General features: G+C 36.5%; 1 protein-coding gene across 1 annotated transcript in view; it reads left to right on the top strand.

Annotated features, from left to right (window-relative positions):
- Window positions 1–21,218, top strand: part of SASS6 (SAS-6 centriolar assembly protein) — a 55,582-nt gene that overhangs the window by 62 nt on the left and 34,302 nt on the right. The window contains 7 exon segments of the mRNA XM_057726094.1: window positions 2–49; window positions 51–258; window positions 9,977–10,056; window positions 10,460–10,564; window positions 14,026–14,197; window positions 15,248–15,313; window positions 16,369–16,488. Of these exon segments, the coding sequence (XP_057582077.1) occupies window positions 2–49; window positions 51–258; window positions 9,977–10,056; window positions 10,460–10,564; window positions 14,026–14,197; window positions 15,248–15,313; window positions 16,369–16,488 (799 nt within the window).

The following is a 21,218-nucleotide window of genomic DNA, read 5'->3' as shown; positions in this document are numbered from 1 at the left end:
AAACGGAAGAAGCTGATGGTGGCTGGCGAGGTCCAAACTTCCTCCGTACTCTCTCTGTTTCTCTTTCCCCGCCTTCTCCGCGGAAGGCGAGCGCCAAACTCAAACTTTAACAGGACCCGGACGTCTTTCAGGCTGGTACCGCGGGCTCGGCCTGTTGGAGTTTTCCGCACACCCGTCGGGGCAGCGGTTCAGCATGAGCCAGGTTCTGTTCCTGCAGCTCGTGCCGTTGCAGGTGAAATGCAAAGACTGCGAGGAGAGGTGAGGGCCGCGTTACCCCGTGCCCGCAGGTGGCGGTTGGGGTCGGGCCAAGGGGGAAAGATGGCGGCTCCGGCCAGTGGACACAGGCCTGCGGCTGGGTGTCCGGCCGGAGACCCCGGGACGTGGAGAGAGACCTAGCTGGGACCTAGTGGCTATCTCTCACTAAGTCCGCTGTTGCTGAGAAGGGAAGGGTGTGAGGAATCGGACGCTGACCCGCATCAAATTAATTAAAGAAAAAAAATCTTATTTCAGAACGTTATCGTGGAAATTTTAGTCCTTTTCTCTCTTATTAACAGCTAAGAACTCTGGCCCAGCGAAATTAATTTACTCGAGGGCTCACGAGTTCACAGCAGGGCCGGCACTGGAACTCAGGCCTTGGCTCCCAGCCTTTTTTTTTTTTTTTTCCTCTTCTTTGAATTATATTGAAAGTAGGTTTAAGTTTCGACTTAAAAAAAACAACAACTTTATGGTATATTGCCTCTTTTGCACATTAGTTACTGAAAATAAATTACTTTGAGTAGACTAAAGACAGTTGGGGAAAACTATAAATTCATTCATTCATTCATTTTTTCATTCAACAAATGTTGCATATTTGCAAAACGCCTTGCTGGGCACTGGGGATGGTCAGGAAAAAGTCCTTGTGTTTGTGGAATTCACGGTCCAGTGGGGAAGGAAATAAAGGTCAGTCTCACAGGTAAATGCGAAATTACAGCTTTGACTAAAGAGATGGTGCTATTGAGGCTTTTAAATAGAGAGACCTGGCTAGAAGTCAGGAGATTTCAATTTTGTCTCAGTTCCACCACTGAGTGTCAGCTGTCTCTTAACTTCTCTGAACCTTGTTTCCTCATTTGTAAAACTGATATAGCATGCCTACCTACAATGGTTGGTTGTTAGGAGGATCAGGTGTGAAAGTGTGTGTGAAGACTAAATGGTGTGGAAATGTGATGTATAAATAATGAAGACATTGATATACTGAGCTGCCAGTAATGTGAAACTAGTATATAGTTCATAATTAGGTTCAAAATCAATTGGCAAGCCACGCAAGGAGATGGTACCAAGACCAGCAGCTGTAAATTGAGATCTGTAGGTTAGTTGGTCATTCTTTTGTGCTGCCCAATGTGGGAGCCACTGTGGTTTTTGGACATTTGAAATGGAGCTAAGCTAAACTGATGTGCGTAAGAGTAAGATGCACGTCGGACTTTGGAGACTTACTATGAGAAAAAAGGCATATAAAATATTTCAATTTTATATTGATTATGTGTTAAGATGACAGTAATTTCATATATAGGTTAATTAAATATTAAAGTTGATTTAACTTTCTTTTAATTTTTTTAATGTGCTTCTAGAAAATTAAAATTTACATATGTGCCATATATTTGTGGCTCCATTGTATCTCTGTTGGACAGTCGTGTTCTAGAATGGTTATAGAAAGATAAAAGGGGGCATAATTTCTGATTCCAATATTGAAACCCCTAGCTCTTCTCCATCTTATTACGTTGTCATCATAGTTACCTTCTTAATATACAATTTCAACCTTTTCATTCTTTCTGTCTAGGAACTTTTCATATATTCTTGTCACCTATAGCAGGGGTCAGCAAATTAGAGCCCGTGGGCCAGATAGCCCACTACCTTTTTTGTAAATAAAGTTTTATTAAATTCATCCATTCTCATTTGTTTAAGAATTGTGTTGCTGCTTTTGTGCAGAAATGAATAAATGTGACAGACCTTATAGCCTGCAAAGCCTAAAATATTTATTATCTGGCCTTTTACGGATAAAGTTTGCTAACCTTGACTTATAGGAAGAACAATCCAGACTCTTTAGTTAAGCTCAGCAAATATTTATGAATGCCTACTGTGTACCAGGCACTGTCCTAGGTACTGAGAATATAAAGCTCCCTTCCTCCTCACCACCTTCCTCCAACAACAGCAACAGCAGAAAACAATTTTCGTTCTAGTCCTCAAGGAACTCACACTTTAATAGGGGAAACAAAAAGATCTTCCTTTGAGAGGCAGCATAGCACGGGTTAAGAGTTCAGGCTCTGATAAACAACCAGGTCTTATTGTATACCACAGGGAACTACATTCAGTATCCTGTGACAAACCATTATGGAAAAGCATATGAAAAAATATATATGTATAACTGAATCACTTTGCTGTACAGCAGAAGTTAACACAACATTGTAAATTAACTATAGTTTAATTTTTAAAAAAGATTTTATAATCCCTCTGTTTTGTATATTAAAAAAATAGAGTTCAGGCTGTTGAGCCACATTGTCTGGGTTTATTTTATTTATTTTAAAAAATATTTATTTATTGGCTGCTTTGGGTCTTGGTTGCAGCACGCGGGATCTTTCATTGCGGTGCGCAGGCTACTCTCTAGTTGTGGCACACGGGCTCCAGAGTGCATGGTGGGCTCTGTAGTTGTGGCATGCATGCTTAGTTGCCCCACAGCATGTGGGATCTTAGTTTCCCGACCAGGGATCGAACCTGTGTTCCCTGCATTGGAAGGCGGAATCCTTTTTTTTTTTTTTTAGGAAATGAAAAAAAAATCTATATTTTCTTATTCCCCTCCCCCACATTTTATGAGTTTGATGTCCTCCTTTACATCTTCATGTTCATTCTTTTGCTGTTCATGTGGTCATCACTTTCACAGAAATTTTTTGGTTTTTTCTTTAATCTGTGTACTGCCTTATTGAGGTGATTTGCTTTCCAATTGTGATTTTCTCTTTCCTATATGTTCTTCTTTTCTATTTAGAGAAGACCTTTCACTGTTTCCTTTAGGGTAGATTTATTATTCCTGTATTCTTTTGGTTTTTTCTTGTCAGAAAAATTCTCTCTCCTTCTATTATTGTAAATGATAATCTTGCTGAGTATCCTAGGTTGAAGATTTTTCCCTTTCAGGACTTGACTATATCTTGCCAGTTACTTCTGGCCTGCAGTGTTTTTCTGTAGAGAAATCAGCTGATAGCCCGATGGGGGTTCCCTTGTAATTAGCGCTTTGTTTCTCTCTTGCTGCCTTTAGAATCCTTTCTTTAACTTTTGCCATTTTTAGTACAATATGTCTGGGTGTAGGTCTGTTTGGCTTTACCTTGTTTGGGACCCTCTATGCTTCCTGTACCCTGATATGTTTCCTTCTTTAGGTTTCAGCAGTTTTCAGCCATAATTTCTTCATATACATTTTTGATCCCCTTCTCTCTTTCTTCCCCTTCTGGAATCCCTATTATGTGTAGATTGGCATGCTTTTTATTATCCCATAGTTCTCTTATATTGCTTTTTTTTTTTTTCCATTTGCCTTTCTGTCTGCCATCATGATTGGGTGATTTCCATCATTCTATCTTCCAGGTCACATATTTATTCTTTTGCATTATTTATTCTGCTATTCATTGCCTTTAGTTCAGTTTTCATCTCGGCAAGTGAGTTTTCTAATTTTTCTTGGTTCCTCTTTATAGTTTCTAGTTCCTTTTTACAGTACTCTGCATTTCTGTTGATAGCCTGTCATAGTTCATTATTTTCATTATCTCCTTTTTGAAATCGGTTTCTCTTAGACTGAAGAGGTCTGTTTCATTGTTTGTTCTTTCAGCAGAATTCAGTTAGTCTTTTAACTGGGAATTGTTCCTCTGCTTTTTCATTTTACTTATATTTCTCTTATTCTGTGAGTTTATGAGAAAGTTATCTCCTGTGGTCTTGGAGAGGTCTATTTATATGTGAGAGTGTCCCTGTGTGGCTTGTGTGGGCTTAATATTTTTTGGTGTGAGGGATCTTTTTAGTATGGATGCCTGTTACCTCTTAGCTCAGCATATACTGGCTGTTATTCCCTTGATAGGGGTTGTGCAGATGCAGCAGCTGGTGCCTGGTCCTGCAGTTCTCCGTGGAAGTGGCAGCTTACGTGCACCCCCAGAGCATGTGATGGGAGTGGTGGCAGCTCAAGACTGCTCCTGTATTGGGGGGAGGGGTGGGCAGGACAGAGGCAGCAGTTTGCAACTGCTTCTGGGTGGCTCACAATGGCACCTGAACCCCGGGGGGCAAAGGCAGTGGCTCTCAACCACTCTCAGAGCTTGTATTGGTGATCCTGCTACCTCAGAGCTTGCTCAGGGAAAAAGGCTGTAAAGGTGGGTCCCTTCCCTCGTGCACTGCTCACACAGTGGAGCCTGGCCCTCTAAGGTGGCCCAGGCTTCCTCTGCACACACCTTCAGGCAAGGTCGTGATTCCAGCCCCTTCAGGCTGTTTCTGCACAGCTCACCCCTGTCCTTTCCCAGGCTCTGATCTCTGAAGTCTGAGTAGACGCATGTCTTAGTCAGGGGAGTGCAGGGCAGTAGCACTGACCATCTGTGCAGGGCATTCTCTGTTCTAGCTACTACAGACCAGTTGCTGCGATCTCCTCCGAGGCTCCCAAGCTCCCCCTCTTTCCTGACTAATTTCCCGGCCAGTGAGAGGAATTCCCAGGATGCAGGCACTTTTCCTTTTTCACAGCTTCCTCCCAGTCTTTTTGTTTTTCTTTTTCCTTTTGTCCTTGCATGGAGATTTTCTTGCTCTTTCAGAGGTCTGAGGTCTTCTGCCAGCATTCAGTAGATATTCTATGAGCATTCTTCCACATGTAGATGTATTTTTGATGTATTTGTGGGAGGAAGTGAGCATCATTTCCTACTACTCCACCATCTTGATCACTCCCATCAAACTTTCAAATTTGGTGTTCATGGTTGTGTCCATCATAGGTCAGTTGTAGGTGAGCTCTGGCTCAGCTTGAACATCTAAGGCCAACACTGAAGGCACACCTCTCTCTTGTCTGGTTTATGCCAGTTTCCTTTGGGGAAAATGGAGGAGATATTGATTGTACAGGGATGGGAGGACTTCTAAGGGAACTCTGCTCAATACTCTGTAATAAAAGCTCTGGAGGCTGGGCAGTCCAAGATCAAGGCAACAAGGGCATTGTAGGTGTCTGGTGTGATCACTTTTCCTAGTTCAAAGACGGTGGGCTGTCTTTTCACTGCTTCCATCCATGGCAGAAAAAAGGAAGGTGGATTCTTAACCACTGGACCACCAGGGAAGTCCCAGCCTGGGCTTAAATTCCAATTCTACAACTTACTGCTTGATTTTGTACAATTTTTGTTCTCTGTGCCTCATCTTTAAATTGATAAAAGTAAAAGTTCCTGCCATGTGGGATTATTATGAACATGAAATAAATTAATACATATAAAGTGCTTAGAACAGTGCCTGGAACTTAATGAGCATTCACTGAACATTAGTTATTATTAAAGTATGTAATGTAAATGAATTACAGTCATAGAGAAAAAGGAACTTCAGTTGAATACAGTGGTAGTGCTCAGAGAACTCTGTCTAGAGGAAAGTGATGCAAAATTTTGAAGCCCATGGTTTGACACCAACCTGCTTTTTCTCCCCCCGCCCCCCGCAGCTGCTTTCCTCAATATAGTAGTCACACAGGACTACTTGTTATCCTATGTACCTGATACTCTCTCAATACCATACCTTTACTCCAGCTCTTCGTTCTACCTCAGATCCTTTTTCTTTCATAACTTTCCACGTCTGTCTTAAATTCTTTTGCTATAGGGACCTTTTTAAAGTTGCCTGAGTTGAAATTAATTGTCCTTAATCATTTATTAGCATGGTGTAGGTGAAAGATCTGAGTTCTAATTTGGGCTCTGCAATTGTGACCTAAACTAAATTTGTAATTCTGTACATCTCAGGTTCTTCCTCTGTAAGACAGAGATATTTACTTAACAAGTTTATTGTTGTTAAATAAGATGATACAAGCAAAGTGCCTGGCAGGCACTCAGTAGTAAATGTATTGGTAAGTGCTAGTAACCTTTCCCTGCTCTCTCTTGAAGCCTTAAAATACAACCAGAAGCAAATCTAGGGTTAAATCATTTAATCTGATCTCAGTTTGAGGACATGGACCATGTTTATTTCTGTTTGTATCCCTAGCACCCAGCTTAGTACCTGGCTTAGAGTAACTTTTGTTTGAATTGAGAGTTTATGGTCACAGCTACTAGGTGGCAGAGGTGGGCTAGAATCCAGTTCTGCTAATGGCAAATCTAACTGACAAGGAGGATGTCATGCAGATTTATGCATTGTTCAGAATGTGACATTTATTTTGAGAAATAACATTTTAAAATTGTTTTTTAAACTTTGTTTTATATTGTTCCCATGGCATTAACCATTACAGTGGAGAAAATAAGATTTGTGATTTCAGATCCTCTGAAAGCTCACACTTTTCTACAAGATATTTCTCTGGAAGTTTTTGAAGTAAACGTGGGGAATAGTTTTAATCTATGGGCTTCTCCTCTTTTTCCTCCTAACATCTAATGCATATAGGCTTTTGGAATGTATGCAACAAAATCATTAATATGATTAGGAATTTATCATAGTAATAAAATTCTTCCAGTATTATGTAAAGAACACTTTGTTAAATGGATGCTTCTTGAATTTTTTTTTACAAATTTATCAGGTATGGCACACTTTTAAAGTGTAAAGTTATCAACCACAGTGTCATATCACTATGGTAGTATGTACTAGAAAAAACTTCAAAAGACAAAAACCAAACATAATGACATTGTAGAGCTGAAAAGGCCCTCAAAAACCTAACGCAGTCCACTTTTTTTTATAAGTTAGGAAATTGAAAGGTTTTTTTACCCCGAGAACACTTAATTTAAGTGTAATTGGAGTAGGAATATAATCTGTTCATATATATTGCTTTAGATACTAGAAAGATAGAAATAAAATATTCTCTTGTTTTAAAGATAATTCTTCCTATATTTGTGGTGTTTACCAGTGCTGCTTGTTCCTTTTTAGATAATATATGTTATGGTTACCTCATCATGTGAACCAAGATTTAACATCAAATCATATGTTCAATAAGAAATTTAACTAAAATGACATATTATACCAATGTAAAAAGCATAAAACTAAACAGTTGAATCTAGCATTAGTCAACTATTACCAGGTTTTTCCATCAACACTCAGGTGCTATGTCTATACTTCTGTAGAAGTAGAATGTGGAAGAAGTTTAAAACATATCTTTAAAAGAATAACTTAAAATTGAACAAATTCAACTTGTTAATTTATTTTCCCTGCACATCAGGGAAAGACCATTGTTATTTAATTCTAGCAGAATAGTTTGAGAACCACTTGTGCAGAGATGTTTTTTCACCATTTTCCCCGTTTGTTTCCTGAATTATTTAAACATTTTTGCTCAATTTGATTAATGTTTATGAGAACCTTTATTTATATGCCTCTGTTCTTGATTTATATACTTGATTTTCTAAGATGCAGTATAGAATGTGTAAAGCTATGGTTTTTTCCTTTAGGGTTTAGAATTACTCAGTATTAGATAGATAATAAACTTGTTGACAGTACTTCTGTGGATATATTGCATAAAGAGTCTGTTGAACAGATGTACTTTGTAAATCTGAAAAAAAAATTTTTGTGTATGCATAAGGGAAGTGAATATGTTTTCTTATTTCCGTGGTTGTAAATATTCAAAGTATTCTATGACTTCACATTTTAAAATTTTCAGATGAAATCTCTCATAAATCAGTTTGCTCATTTCAGTTGGTGTTTTTTAATGTGAAAAATTGTTATAAAACCGATGGTTTGTTTTTCAGTAGATGTTATTTGAAAGTCAGGCCAGTAAGGTTGTATACGAGGCTAGCAATAAGCATTCCACGTTATTTATCTCATTTAATCCTTACAACAACCTCTTTTATAGGAGAGAAAAATTTATCCTCACGTTGAAAACCTGGTTCCTTACTTGTAGAAAGACAGAAACTTAAACTTCAAATCCAGCGTGCTTTCCAAACATCTGTTCATCAATTAGGGACAACCTGTGGAGGATCTTGTGGCTTAAGATGGAAAACGTTAGCTCTACAGATGGTAGTAATAATTCATTACATGTGAATGTTTCTGATAGTTGGGCATATCTTTTCATACAGGAGAGTGAGTATTAGAGTGAGCATTGAACTACAATCAGTTTCTAATCCAGTTCACAGAAAGGTTGGTATTTATTTCTTTTGAAATAAATATTTTTCTTTTTTTGAAATATGGTAATTCTGTACATTATAGTTATTTTTGTTCTTTAAGAATGTATGATCTTTTGTTGTATCATCTTGCATTTTAATTTTGGGCCATTTTATAGCTTACAGATCTGGGGTGGTAGAATCTACTAAGACAACAATTGAGAGATTATTATACTGTATATTTTTAAAGCATGCAAGAATTGGGGATTGGGACAACAGTCTCCGTAGGTTTGCCCCATTGCCCTTTTTTCCCCCTCTTTGGCCACCCCGTGAGGCTTGCCAGATCTTAGTTCCCTGACTAAGGATTGAATCCGCGCCCCTTGCAGTGGAAGCTTGGAGTCCTGACCACTGGACCGGCAGGGAATTCCCCCCACTGCACTTTTTTAAGTTGCTAGAGTATTTATTGCTACCTTGTAGAGCTGGCATTTCATGTAAATGTGAGAACAGAATGAATTGAAGCACTGCAGGGAGATATTCTTGAATCTTTTTGCCTTTTGAAGAGAGGTGTTTAGAGTATCAGTCTAATCTGATTTCAAAGTATGAGTCATTAACAGAGATGTGGCTATAGAATGCAGGGCTAAGAAATACATCTGTTTTCTCTGTGTCATAGCTTTCCTTATACATATTCAAGGATCTAATAGTAGCAGCTTCAGTTTTTATAGCATCTTGGGGAAGATTTCAAGAAATACTTAAATAGAAGCTGCTTTCAGAACAGGGCCTTCTGAGACAGCAAATACCTAGATTGCTAATTTTCTAGGGTAGAGATTATATATTATACTTCTTACATTTTATTCCTTATGCCTGCTGTACCTCTTCATTTTCTAGCTCTACTCATAAAAGTGGTTTAGATTTTTCTCGGACCCTAGCGTTTCCTCAGTAGCCACAAGTAGATTTTAGTTCAAAATGAAAACTTGTTTTTAACCTTTATTAGCCCATCATCTTTCTAGTCCTGTTTTCCTCATGCGAGTGTTCTCTGAAGTACATAATTTCTGTGTACTTCTCTGTCAGCTTTAGCCACTGTGATGATCTGCCATATGGTAAATTTAACTACCTGGAAAGTGGTCTTTATGAAAGGTATTCACTTCATCTGAAACTGAAAACAGATGGGGTTCCACATCAGTGGCCACCTGGAGTGGGAGCGAATAGGCTCTTAGGAAGAAGCCCTGGCAACCTGTCACCTGATACTCCTGTCCTGTGTCTGAGACGAATGCTTTTCTTATCTAGGGTAGATGATTGTTATTTCTGCGATGTATTTACCACTTTGGAAATACCAGACAATTAACTTGAGGAAAACTAAAAATATAATTGAATATGATATGATCAGTGGTAAAGAATATTTTTGTCATGGTATCATAGTGCAGCGAGGGCTGGGTCTAAACTTTCTTTAGCCTCTGATAGAGTGATATATTCTTCAACTTTTAACTCCTAGCATTTAATTCGCTTTTATAGACCCCTTCCCTTCACACTTTCCACGCCATGTGGCTTTCAAGGAGCAGAATATCTGCCCCTACTTAAGATGCTAAAGTCTCCAAAGACCAGTGAAAACCCAGCAGCATCAGAAAATAGAGCCATCTGAACTATACTAGTGACATGTTGATGCTATTGGAAGATTTTACTTCCAAGAAGGAAGAAATTACGTTGAAAGCCAAGTCTACTGAAAACATTAAAAATAACAATCTTTCTTTTAGGATTTAGTTATCCGTCTGACTGATGATACTGATCCATTTTTTCTGTATAATCTTGTTATATCAGAGGAAGATTTTCAGAGGTAACTATATTTTTATGGTCTTATATTTAACCTAGGAATAAGCAAGTTTTTAAGTTCTATGAATGTATCAGTACTATTCTCTCTGAAACATATACCTATTAGAAACATTTAGGTATTTTGGGAACACTGGACTATTTATACTATAATTATTCAGGCTGTTTTTGAAAATAAATATTTCATAGATTATCAGCATTCTGCTTAGCCCAGAGATTTGGAGCTTTAGCTAGATTTATTGACTTTTCTCCTTCCATCGAATAAACTCTGTAAAAATCAAAGTTCCCTAACTTAGTTTTTGATTATAATGGGTGTTCAGTAAATAAAAAAATAATCTTTCAGGTTGTTATTTATAATTAAATACAGTAATTAAAATTCTAAAAGATTTCTTTTCCTCTCTTCTGTATAGTTTAAAATTCCAGCAAGGTCTTCTGGTAGACTTCCTAGCCTTCCCACAAAAATTCATAGATCTCCTTCAACAGTGTACTCAAGAACATGCCAAAGAAATTCCAAGGTAAGTCTCAGGAGAGCACTGTATCATTAAACTTCCCTCCAGACAGACTCTTCTTTGTAAGACAAGTTGATGGCAAAATATTCTATGTATTATAAATACCCCTGTCTATTTTCAAAGCTGTGGTGAGAGCTTCGTGAATCTCAAATTTATAAAATCAGAGATATTTGCCCCTAATTTCCATGTCTTGACAAAGCCATTAAAGTTACCTGAAATATTTAACAGCATCAAGTGTATATTTTTTCCAAAGGTTATATTCCATTTATAGTTAATATAAAATATTTGCTGTATTCCCTGGGTTGTACAGTATACCCTTGTAGCTTATTTATTTTATACATAGCAGTTTGTTCCTCTACCCCTTTAGAGCTCCCCCCACCCCACTTCCCTTTACCTACTGGTAGCCACTAGTTTGTTCTCTATATCTGTGTTTGTTTCTTTTTGTTATATTCACTAGTTTGTTGTATTTTTTAGATTCCTCATGTAAGTGACATCATATAGTATTTGTCTTTCCTAACTTATTTCACTTAGCATAATACCCTCTAGGTCCATCCATATTGTTGTGAATGGCAAAATTTCATTCTTTTTTATGGCTGAGTAGTCCATTGTATTTATATACCACATCTTCTTGATCCATTCATTTGTTGATGGATACTTAGATGGCTTCCATATCTTGGTGATTGTAACTTATGCTGCTATGAATATTGGGGTACATGTATCTTTTAGAATTAGTGTTTTTGTTTGTTTTGGATATGTACCAGGAATGGAATTGCTGGGTCATGAGGTAGTTCTGTTTTTAGTTTTTTGAGACATCTCCCTACTGTTTTCCACAGTAGCTGCACTAATTTACATTCCCACCAACAGTGTAGGAGGGTTCCCTTTTCTCCACATGACTGTCAACATTTGTTATTTGTGGATTTTTTTGATGATAGCTTTTCTGACAGGTGTGAGGTGATATTGTGGTTTTGATCTGCATTTCCCTGATGATTAGCTATGTTTAGCATCTTTTCACGTGCCTGTTGGCCATCAGTATGTCTTTGAAAAAAATGTCTGTTCAGGTCTTCTGCCCATTTTTCAGTCATGTTTGTTTTTTTGATGTTGAGTTGTGTAAGCTGTTTATATATTTTGGATATTAACCTCTTGTTGATCATATCATTTGCAAATATTTTCTCCCATTCAGTAGGTTGTCTTTGTTTTGTCAGTGGTTTCCTATGTTGTGCAAAAGCGTTTTAACTTTAATTAGGTCCCATTTGTTTATTTTCACTTTTATTTCCTTTTCTTTTAGCAGATAGATCCAAAAAAACATTGCTACAATTTAGATCAGAGAGTGTTCTGCCTATGTTCTCTTCTAGGAGTTTTATGGTTTCCAGCCTTAGATTTAGGTCTTTAACCCATTTTGAGTTTTATTTTTTTATGTGATGTTAGAGAATGTTCTATTTTGTTCTTTTACATGTGGCTGTCCGGTTTTTCCAGCACTATTTATTGAGGAGACTGTCTTTCCCCATTGTATATTCTTGCCTCCTTTGTTGTAGATTAATTAACCATAAGTGTTGGTTTATTTCTGGGCTCTGTTCTGCTCCATTGAGCTATGTGTCTGTTTTTATGCCAGTACCAAACTGTTTTGACTATTGTAGCTTTGTAGTATAACCTGAAGTCAGGAAGCATGATTTCTCTAACTGTTCTTTCTCAAGATTGTTTTGCCTGTTCAGGGTCTTTTGTGTTTCCATACAAATTAAAAAATTTTTTGTTCTAGTTCTGTGAAAAATGCCTTTGGTATTTGGATAGGGATTGCATTCAATCTGTAGATTGCCTTGGGTAGTATGGTCATTTTAACAATATTAATTCCTACAATCCGTGAACATGGTATATCTTTCCTTCTGTTTGTATTGTCTTCAATTTCTTTCATCAGTGTCTTATAGTTTTCTGAATACAGGTCTTTTATCTCTTTAGCTGGGTTTATTCCTAGACATTTTATTCTTTTTGGTGCAGTTGTAAATGGGATTGTTTCCTTAGTTTCTCTTTTTGATAGTTTGTTGTTAGTGTTCAAGTATATTTTTGTTGTTGTTCTTTTTTGTTTGTTTGTTTTTTTAACAACTTCCATTCCTCCTTCCCCTGGCTCCTGGCAACCCCTATTCCACTTTCTGTCTCTGTGAATTTGACTACTTTGTACCTCATGTAAGTGGAATCCAACCCTATTTATCCTTTTGAGAGTGGCTTATTTCACTTAGCATAATGTCTTCAAGGTTCATTCAACTCATAGCATGTGTCTTAGTTTCTGTCCTTTTGAAGGCTGAGTAATGTTCCATTGTGTGGATATACCACCTTCTGTTTCTCCATTCATCCATCCATGGGTGCTTGGCTTGCTTCTACTGTTTTGGCTGTTGTGAATAACACTGCTGTGAACATGGGTGTCACTTTTTAAAAATAAAATTAATTGATTAATGATTTATTAGCTGTGTTGGGTTTTCATTGCTACACACGGGCTTTCTCTAGTTGCAGCAAGTGGGGGCTACTCTTCATTGTGGTGCTTGGGCTTCTCATTGTGGTGGCTTCTCTTGTTGTGGACCATGGGCTGTAGGCACATGGGCTTCAGTAGTTGCAGCATATGGGCTCAATAGTTGTGGCTCATGGGCTGTAGAGCGCAGGCTCAATAATTGTGGCCCACAGGCTTAGTTGCTCCACGGCATGTGGTATCTTCCTGGGGTGGGGATCGAACCCATGTCCCCTGCATTGGCAGGCAGATTCTTAACCACTGTGCCACCTAGGAAGTCCCTCAGGTATATGTTTTTGTAATGAATTTGGAAAAGGGGAAGAATAAGATTTTGTGTGTGTGTGTGTGTGTGTGTGTATCTATATTCCTTTAGTGCTAACACCTGATCCTTTCCTTGTAACGCTTCCCAGCCTTTTATTTATAAGTTTCATTAATTGATGATTCTTGTTTGAATTAATTATTTCATTAGGGATTATAAAACTATGCTTTTCCATTTCCATCATTCTTTCTATATTTGTTAGGTATAATTCTTCTATAAAGAAGAACTTTCCTTTATCAATTAGAGCTATTTGATTCCTCTGAAAATTCATGCAGGAAAGGATAAGTGCTCAGTTCTTACTTTTAAATTGTCAGTTGTCAGAGTAAGGAGTTGTTACTCTGGTTACTTTCATGGTTTCAATGGGTTTTTGAGCTGTTTTTGTTTTTAGTCTTTCGCTTTCTTTTTCTCCTCATCTGTTTCTCACTGTGAACTTATGGACATTTATATATTTATTGTTTTCAATCAACAGATAAATATCCATTTTGCTGTTTAATTAATCCAATTTTACCATTGGGAGTATTTTCATGTTGGCCCCTGTGATTCTAATATGCTCCCTTTTCTGATCCTTTTAATCATTGATGATCCAATAGAGCTCATGATTCAGTGGGAGAGTTTCACTGTCTTATAAATGTGTTTTGTGACACTTTCTTTTCAAAGGTTTTTGCTACAGTTAGTTTCTCCAGAAACTATTTTGGATAACTCACCTGCTTTTTTAAATGTGGTAGAGACAAATCCTTTTAAGCATCTTACACACCTCTCACTAAAACTTTTACCTGGAAATGATGTGGAAATAAAGAAGTTTCTAGCAGACTGTTTGAAATGTAGCAAGGTAAGATTTAAATTTAAGTTATTCTTTTAAAAAGTCCCAAAGCTCTCTGATAAACCTATATTGAAAAGCTATATTGTTATTAGATTTTGGTTTTTTTAAAATTTATTTATTTATTATTTATTTAATTAATTATTGGTTGTGTTGGGTCTTTGTTGCTGCACACAGACTTTCTCTGATTGTAGCGAGCAGGGGCTACTCTTCATTGTGGTACTCAGGCTTCTCTTTGCAGTGACTTCTCTTGTTGCAGAGCACAGGCTCTAGGTGCACAGGCTTCAGTAGTTGTGGCATGTGGGCTCAATAGTTGTGGCTCACGGGCTCTAGAGCACAGGCTCAGTAGTTGTGGCACACCGGCTTAGTTGTTCTGTGGCACGTGGCATCTTCCTAGAGCAGGGATCGAACCGGTGTCCCCTGCATTGGCAGGTGGACTCTCAACCACTGTGCCACCAGGGAAGCCCTAGGTATGGTTTTCTGAATAAAGTTTTTTTAGAGATGTCCAGGAAATTTTTATAACATGTACTGGCTTTATTGTTTTAGTCAAGGTACAACAGGATAGGACTGGACCAGGAATTGAGAAACTTAGGTCCCAGGGCTTTTACTCATTTTCTGTGACCTTGAGCAGTCCCTTAAACTTTTGGTGTCTTGGTTTCATCAGCTGGTAGATATATATGGAAGTATGTACCCTCTCTAGGCTATCTTAAATGAGATGACACATGTGAAAGTGTCTTGAAGATTAGAAAGTAAAAGTGTTTTATAACTATATAAGGTATATGGCATAAGGAAACAATGTTGGGATGCCTCTTAAGAGTTTTCAGAAAGTCTTTTTAGTCAAATACTACAGATCAATGCATCTCAAGATTTAATGGTTAGGCAAATCTTCTAGGGATCTTGCTCGTGCAGATTCTAACTCAGAAGCTTTGAGGCGGAGCCTGAGATTCTGTATTTCTAACAAACTCCCAGGGTGGTTGATGCTTACTTCACTGCACTTTGAGTAGCCCAGCTACAGATGATTAAATTAAATTGTAAGCTGCATAATTTTATTTTTATAAATAGGAAGAAAAATTATCATTGACACAATCACTAGATGATGTTACCAGGCAACTGAATTTCACACAAAAGGTAATTCATATTTCATTTTGTCTTTGCAAGTCATCCAAACGTGGACTCTGAATTGCTTCTTGAATCAAATCTAGGCTTTTGTGTTTTTTTTCCAAAGCACCCTACCATTGAATTCCTCTCCTTTTTCCCACCCTTCCTGTACCAGTTAATTGTCTTAATCTGATGCTTTTTCTTCTTGATAGTTTATTCTTTCCAAACATTTGTTATCCTCAATATATGACACATTCTCTCCAAGTTTTCATTAAATAATGTATAGTATCTGTCACATGTTAGTTCTGCTCCTCTTTTATTCACCTCATTCCTCTTGTCTAAATGACTTTTCAGTTCCTGTCTTCTAAATCTTTCCCTTCCTTCCTTCTGTTAAGTTTAGAATTAATTCCTCTGATAGGCTTATCATTTCAGTCATAGCTACTCCTTGAAATTGAGGACCAAAGTGTCTGATAAGCTGCATGGCTTCAGGTAGAAAATTGTCCTGACCACATAGCCCATCTTGGGAACCTGTGTTACTAGGTTTTAGGTGTATAAGTAAACTACAGTTGACCCTTGAACAACTTGGGGGTTAGGGGCTCTGGCCCCCTGCACAGTTGAAAATCCTTGTATAAGTCTGTAGTCAGCCCTCCATATCCGTGGTTCCACATCCTCAAATTCAACCAACCATGGATTGTATAGTATTGTAGTACGTATTTATTGAAAAAAAATCTGAGTGTAAGTGTACCTGTGCATTTCAAACTTGTCTGAGGGTCATCTGTACTACTTATGACTTGCTCTGCCCTGGGTTACTTTTTCTCTTATTTCCAGAGGAGAGGATTGAGTGGTGAAGAGCCAGATTTAACTGAAAGATTAGTGATAAACTGTGGGCCATTTTAACTCTAAAATTGCTTTTATTCTAATCTTGATTTCTTTAAATACAAAAAAAAAATCTGTGTAGGAAAGGGCTTTGAGTATGTCTTAAAAAGCTGTGATTCAGTCTCCTTTAATATCCTTTGTAAATATTGTCATGTTCCAGTCTAATAACATTCAAGAATTTTAATATTTTGTGTTGAACTCTACTACAGACATTATCAGAGAAAATCCAAGAATTAGATAAGTTACGGAATGAATGGGCATCACACACAGCAACATTGTCCAATAAGCATTCTCAGGAACTGACGAATGAGAAGGAAAAAGCTTTGCAGGTATGACTATTAAAGACTGGAAAAGTATTTTGTTATTGCTATTAGTCATTTTATTAATTATAAAAATAATATATGCTTGCTTTAAAATTTTCAGATGGTTCAAAAGTATATAAAAATTGTCTCTCCTTAAAAATCTTACTATCCAGCAATAATTTATAAACATTTTGATATTTGTTTTTTCAGACTTTTCTCTGTGTGTATTAATAATATATAATTTATAAATAGTTGTTTATATTTATGAATTTAGAAATATGTAAATTGGGAGATATATACACACATTATCTGAGTTTTGATTTTCTTCTGAGCTAACGAGGTCCTACTGGATATATTGATTGTAATGTTTTTTTCACCTAACATGATATCATAGATATCATTTTTTATCAGTTCAGAAGTGGCTGAGTAGTATTCATTATTTGGACATAACATAAATTATTTAAGTACTTACCTAACTGATGAACATTTAAATGCTTCAAATTTTGGTTATTGCAAATAATACTGCAGTAAACATTTTTATTCCTAGAAGTGAGATTGCAATATACCCATATAAAATATTGATGGATATTGCAAATTTGCCACCCAAAAAGATTGTACCAAATGGAATCCCAAAGATAGTGTTGCCTGTTCTTCAACTTTAGTGTATGACCATACTTACTTCCCCATATTCCTGATACTATTAACCATCTTAATATCTGCTACCATATAGGTATTATAGTAGTATTAGTTTTAACTTATATTTCTTAGATTTTTAGTGAAGATAAATATCTTTTAATATGACTTTTGCCATTTTAATTTCTTCTGTGGATTATTTCTTTTAATATCTTTTGCTTTTTCTGTTTGACTCTCGTTTTCTGCTGCTTTGTAGTGTAGATTTAGTTTTTTATACCTTTTATATCATACTAATTTCTCTAATTAATGTTAAATTCTTTAATATTAAATTTTATTTTTGTTTTTATGCACTTTACTAAATGTTTGCTTTTAAGGGTACAGTTTGATAGAAGTTTACATGTACTTTCACCCAAATTAAGATTCAGAAAATTGTACTACCCCTCTAGGCTCCCTTGTGTGCCATCTCAATCCATTTCATACTCCCACAGGAGGCCCATCACTTCTGTCATAATTGATTAGTTTTGCCTGTTCTCGAACTTTAGATAAAGTATGTACTTATTTGTGTGTGGCTTCCTTCACTCAGCATATCTCTGAGATTCAGTTATATTCTTGTGTGTTTCTTTTTGTTGTTGTGTAGGATTCTATTATATGAATATACCATAATTTATTTATTTTCCTATTAGGAGACATTTGAATTGTTTCTGACATTTTTCTATTATGAAGCTGTTATGAACTTTCTTGTACATGTCTTTTTGTGAACACATATACTCATTTTCCTTGGGTGTGTATTTAGGATTGGAATGGCTAGGTTCTAGTCTAGGCATATGTTTAGATTTATTAGAAACTGTCAAAGAATTTTCCTAAGTGGATATATCAGATCACACTGCCATTCAGTGGGTGTATAGTAGTATCTCATATTAATGAACACTTTTTCATATGTGTACTGACTGCTTGGATATTCTCTTTTTTTTTTTTTAAGGTCTTTATTGGAATATAATTGCTTTACGCTGTTGTGCCAGTTTTTGCTGTACAACAAAGTGAATCAGCTGTATTTATACATATATCCCCATATCCCCTCCCTCCCGCGACTCCCTCCCACCCTCCCTATCCCACCCTCCCTATCCCACCCCTCTAAGTCCTCACCCATCCTGGAGTTGATGGATATTCTCTTGTGAAGTGCACATTTGAGTCTTCAGCCCATTTTTTATTTGGGAAATCAGCGTTTTTCTTATTGATTTGTAGGAGTTCTTTGTATATTCTAAACATGAGTTCTTTGTCAGGTATATACATTGTGAATATTTTCTGTCTGTGGCTTGCCTTTTCATTTCTGGTGTAAAGTAAGGATATTATAGCTTTACCTACTATGTATATTTTAAACATTGTCTTTCAGCTTGTCATTTGCATTTATTAGTATCTCTTGCCATATATAGTTCTTTTTTAAAAAAAATTATTTTTTAATTTAAATTTTAATTAATTTTATTTTAAATATTTATTTATTTATTTATTTTGCTGTGCCTTGCAGCATGTGGGATCTTAGTTCCCTAACTAGGGATCAAAACCATGCCCCCTGTGTTGGAAGCTTGGGGTCCCTGTAATTCTTTTTATTTGATTGTCATCCGGTGTTTCAGTCTCTGTCTCTGTGGTTTAAGGCTTCATTTTATGTTTCGAAAGCCTTTGCCACCCTAAGGTTATGAAAGATATTCTCCAGTATTCTCCTCTAACACTTCTATAATTTTCTTATTGAATTTAACTGTTTAATCTGCTTGGAATATACTTTTCTGGAGTATAAGAGATGGGTGTTTTTTTTTTTTTTTTGACATACAGTCAGTGACTTGTTCCAATACCATATTTCCTAGTGATTTAAAATCCAACCTTTAATATATACTAAATTTCTCTATTTGGTCTTGTTTCTGGACTATTGGGAAGAACTGATATCTTTGGAATTTTCTTGTCTGGTGTAGAGAAGTATCTCTTCATTTATTCAGGTCTAATTTGTTTAAAACAGGCTTATAGTTTACTCTTTATTTCCCTTCCTTCCTTCCTTCCTTCCTTCCTTCCTTCCTTTCTTTCTCTTTTCTTTCTTTTTCTTTCTTCTTTTACAATTCTTGTTAAATGTTCTTCCCTAGAGATTTTACAGGTTTTTGCTATATAAATGGGACCATCTACACCCCACCACTGGTAATGTCTAAGTGTTTATTGCTAATAATAATGTGTATTAATGTCATACCCATTAAGTCTAGGTTATATTTACAAATTTTCATTTTAATTTACATATTCTTTTTTTAAAAAATAAATTTATTTATTGGCTGTGTTGGGTCTGCATTTCTGCTCATGGGCTTTCTCTACTTGCGGCAAGCAGGGGCTACTCTTCGTTGGTGCACGGGCTTCTCATTGCAGTGGCTTCTCTTGTTGCAGAGTGCGGGCTCTAGACGTGCAGGCTTCAGTGGTTTTGGCACATGGGCTCAATAGTTGTGGCTTGTGGGCTCTAAAGCGCAGGGTCAATAGTTGTGGCACACAGGCTTAGTTGCTCCGTGGCATGTGGGATCTTCACATTGAAACCATGTCCCCTGCATTGGCAGGCAGATTCTTAACCCCTGCACCACCAGGGAAGTCCCTATATATTAATTCTAATAGTTTTGGAGATTCTCTTAGGTTTTTCAGGTAGATATATAAACTATAAAAAAATGGTAACTTATCTCTTCAAAAATTTATATTTTTTTCTTACACAGAAAAGTGATAAGTAATAGTAGAATCCTTATCTTGTTCCACTCTTTTTTATTTTAATTTTTGTTTTATTTTGGAGTATAGTTGATTTATAATATTGTGTTAGTTTCAGGTGTATAGCAAAGTGATTTCAGTTATACGTATACGTATATCCATTCTTTTCCAGAGCCTTTTCACATACAGGTTATTACAGAATATTGAGTAGAGTTCCCTGTAGGTCCTTGTTGATGACCTATTTTATATATAGTAGTGTGTATATGTTAATCCCCAACTCCTAATCTATCCCTACCCCACCTTTCCCCTTTGGTAACCATAAGTTTGTTTTCAAAGTCTGTGAATCTGTTTCTGTTTTGTAAATATGTTCATTTGTATCATTTTTTTAGATTCCACATGTAGGTGATATCATATGATATTTGTCTTTCTCTGACTTACTTCACTTAGTATAATAATGTCTAGGTTCATCTGTGTTGCTGCAAATGGCATTATTTCATTCTTTTTTATGGCTAAGATTCTATTGTATATATGTACCATATTTTCTTTATCTATTCTGCTATCAATGGACATTTAGGTTGCTTCCATGACCTGCCTACTGTAAATAGTGCTGCAGTGAATACTGGGGTGTGTGTACTTTTTCAAATTATGATTTTCTCCGGATATTTGCCCGGGAGTGGGATTGCTGGATCATATGGTAGCTCTATTTTTAGTTTTTTAAGGAACCTCCATACTGTTCTCCATAGTGATCGTACCAATTTACATTCCCACCAACAGTGTACGAGGGTCCTCTTTTCTCGACACCCTCTCCAACATTTATTGTTTGCAGACTTTTTGATGATGGCCATTGTTACTGGTGTGAGGTGATGCCTCATTATAGTTTTGGTTTGCATTTCTCTAATAATTAGCGATGTTTAGCATCTTTTCATGTGCTTTTTGACCATCTGTATATCTTTGGAGAAATATCTCTTTAGATCTTCTGAACATGTTTTGATTGGGTTGTCTGTTTTTTTGATATTGAGCTGTATGAGCTGTTAGTATATTTTGGAGATTAATCCCTTATCGGTGGCTTCATTTGCAAATATTTTTCCCAATTCTGTGGGCTGTCTTTTCATTTTGTTTATGATTTCCTGTGCTGTGCGAAAGCTTTTAAGTTTAATTAGGTCCATTTGGTTTTTTTTTTTGTTTTTTTTTTTTGGCTTTTATTTTCATTAGTCTAGGAGGTGGATCCAAAAAGATATTGCTGTGATTTATGTCAAAGAGTGTTCTACCAGTATTTTCCTCTAAGAGTTTTATAGTATCTGGTCTTACATTTAGGTCTTTAATCCATTTTGAGTTTATTTTTGTGTGTGGTGTTAGAAAATGTTCTGATTTCATTCTTTTACATATAGCTATCCAGTTTTCCCAGC

Source organism: Hippopotamus amphibius, chromosome 1, assembly GCF_030028045.1.
Source record: "Hippopotamus amphibius kiboko isolate mHipAmp2 chromosome 1, mHipAmp2.hap2, whole genome shotgun sequence".
Taxonomy (NCBI): Eukaryota; Metazoa; Chordata; class Mammalia; order Artiodactyla; family Hippopotamidae; genus Hippopotamus; species Hippopotamus amphibius.
This window is presented reverse-complemented; position numbering and strand designations above follow the sequence as displayed.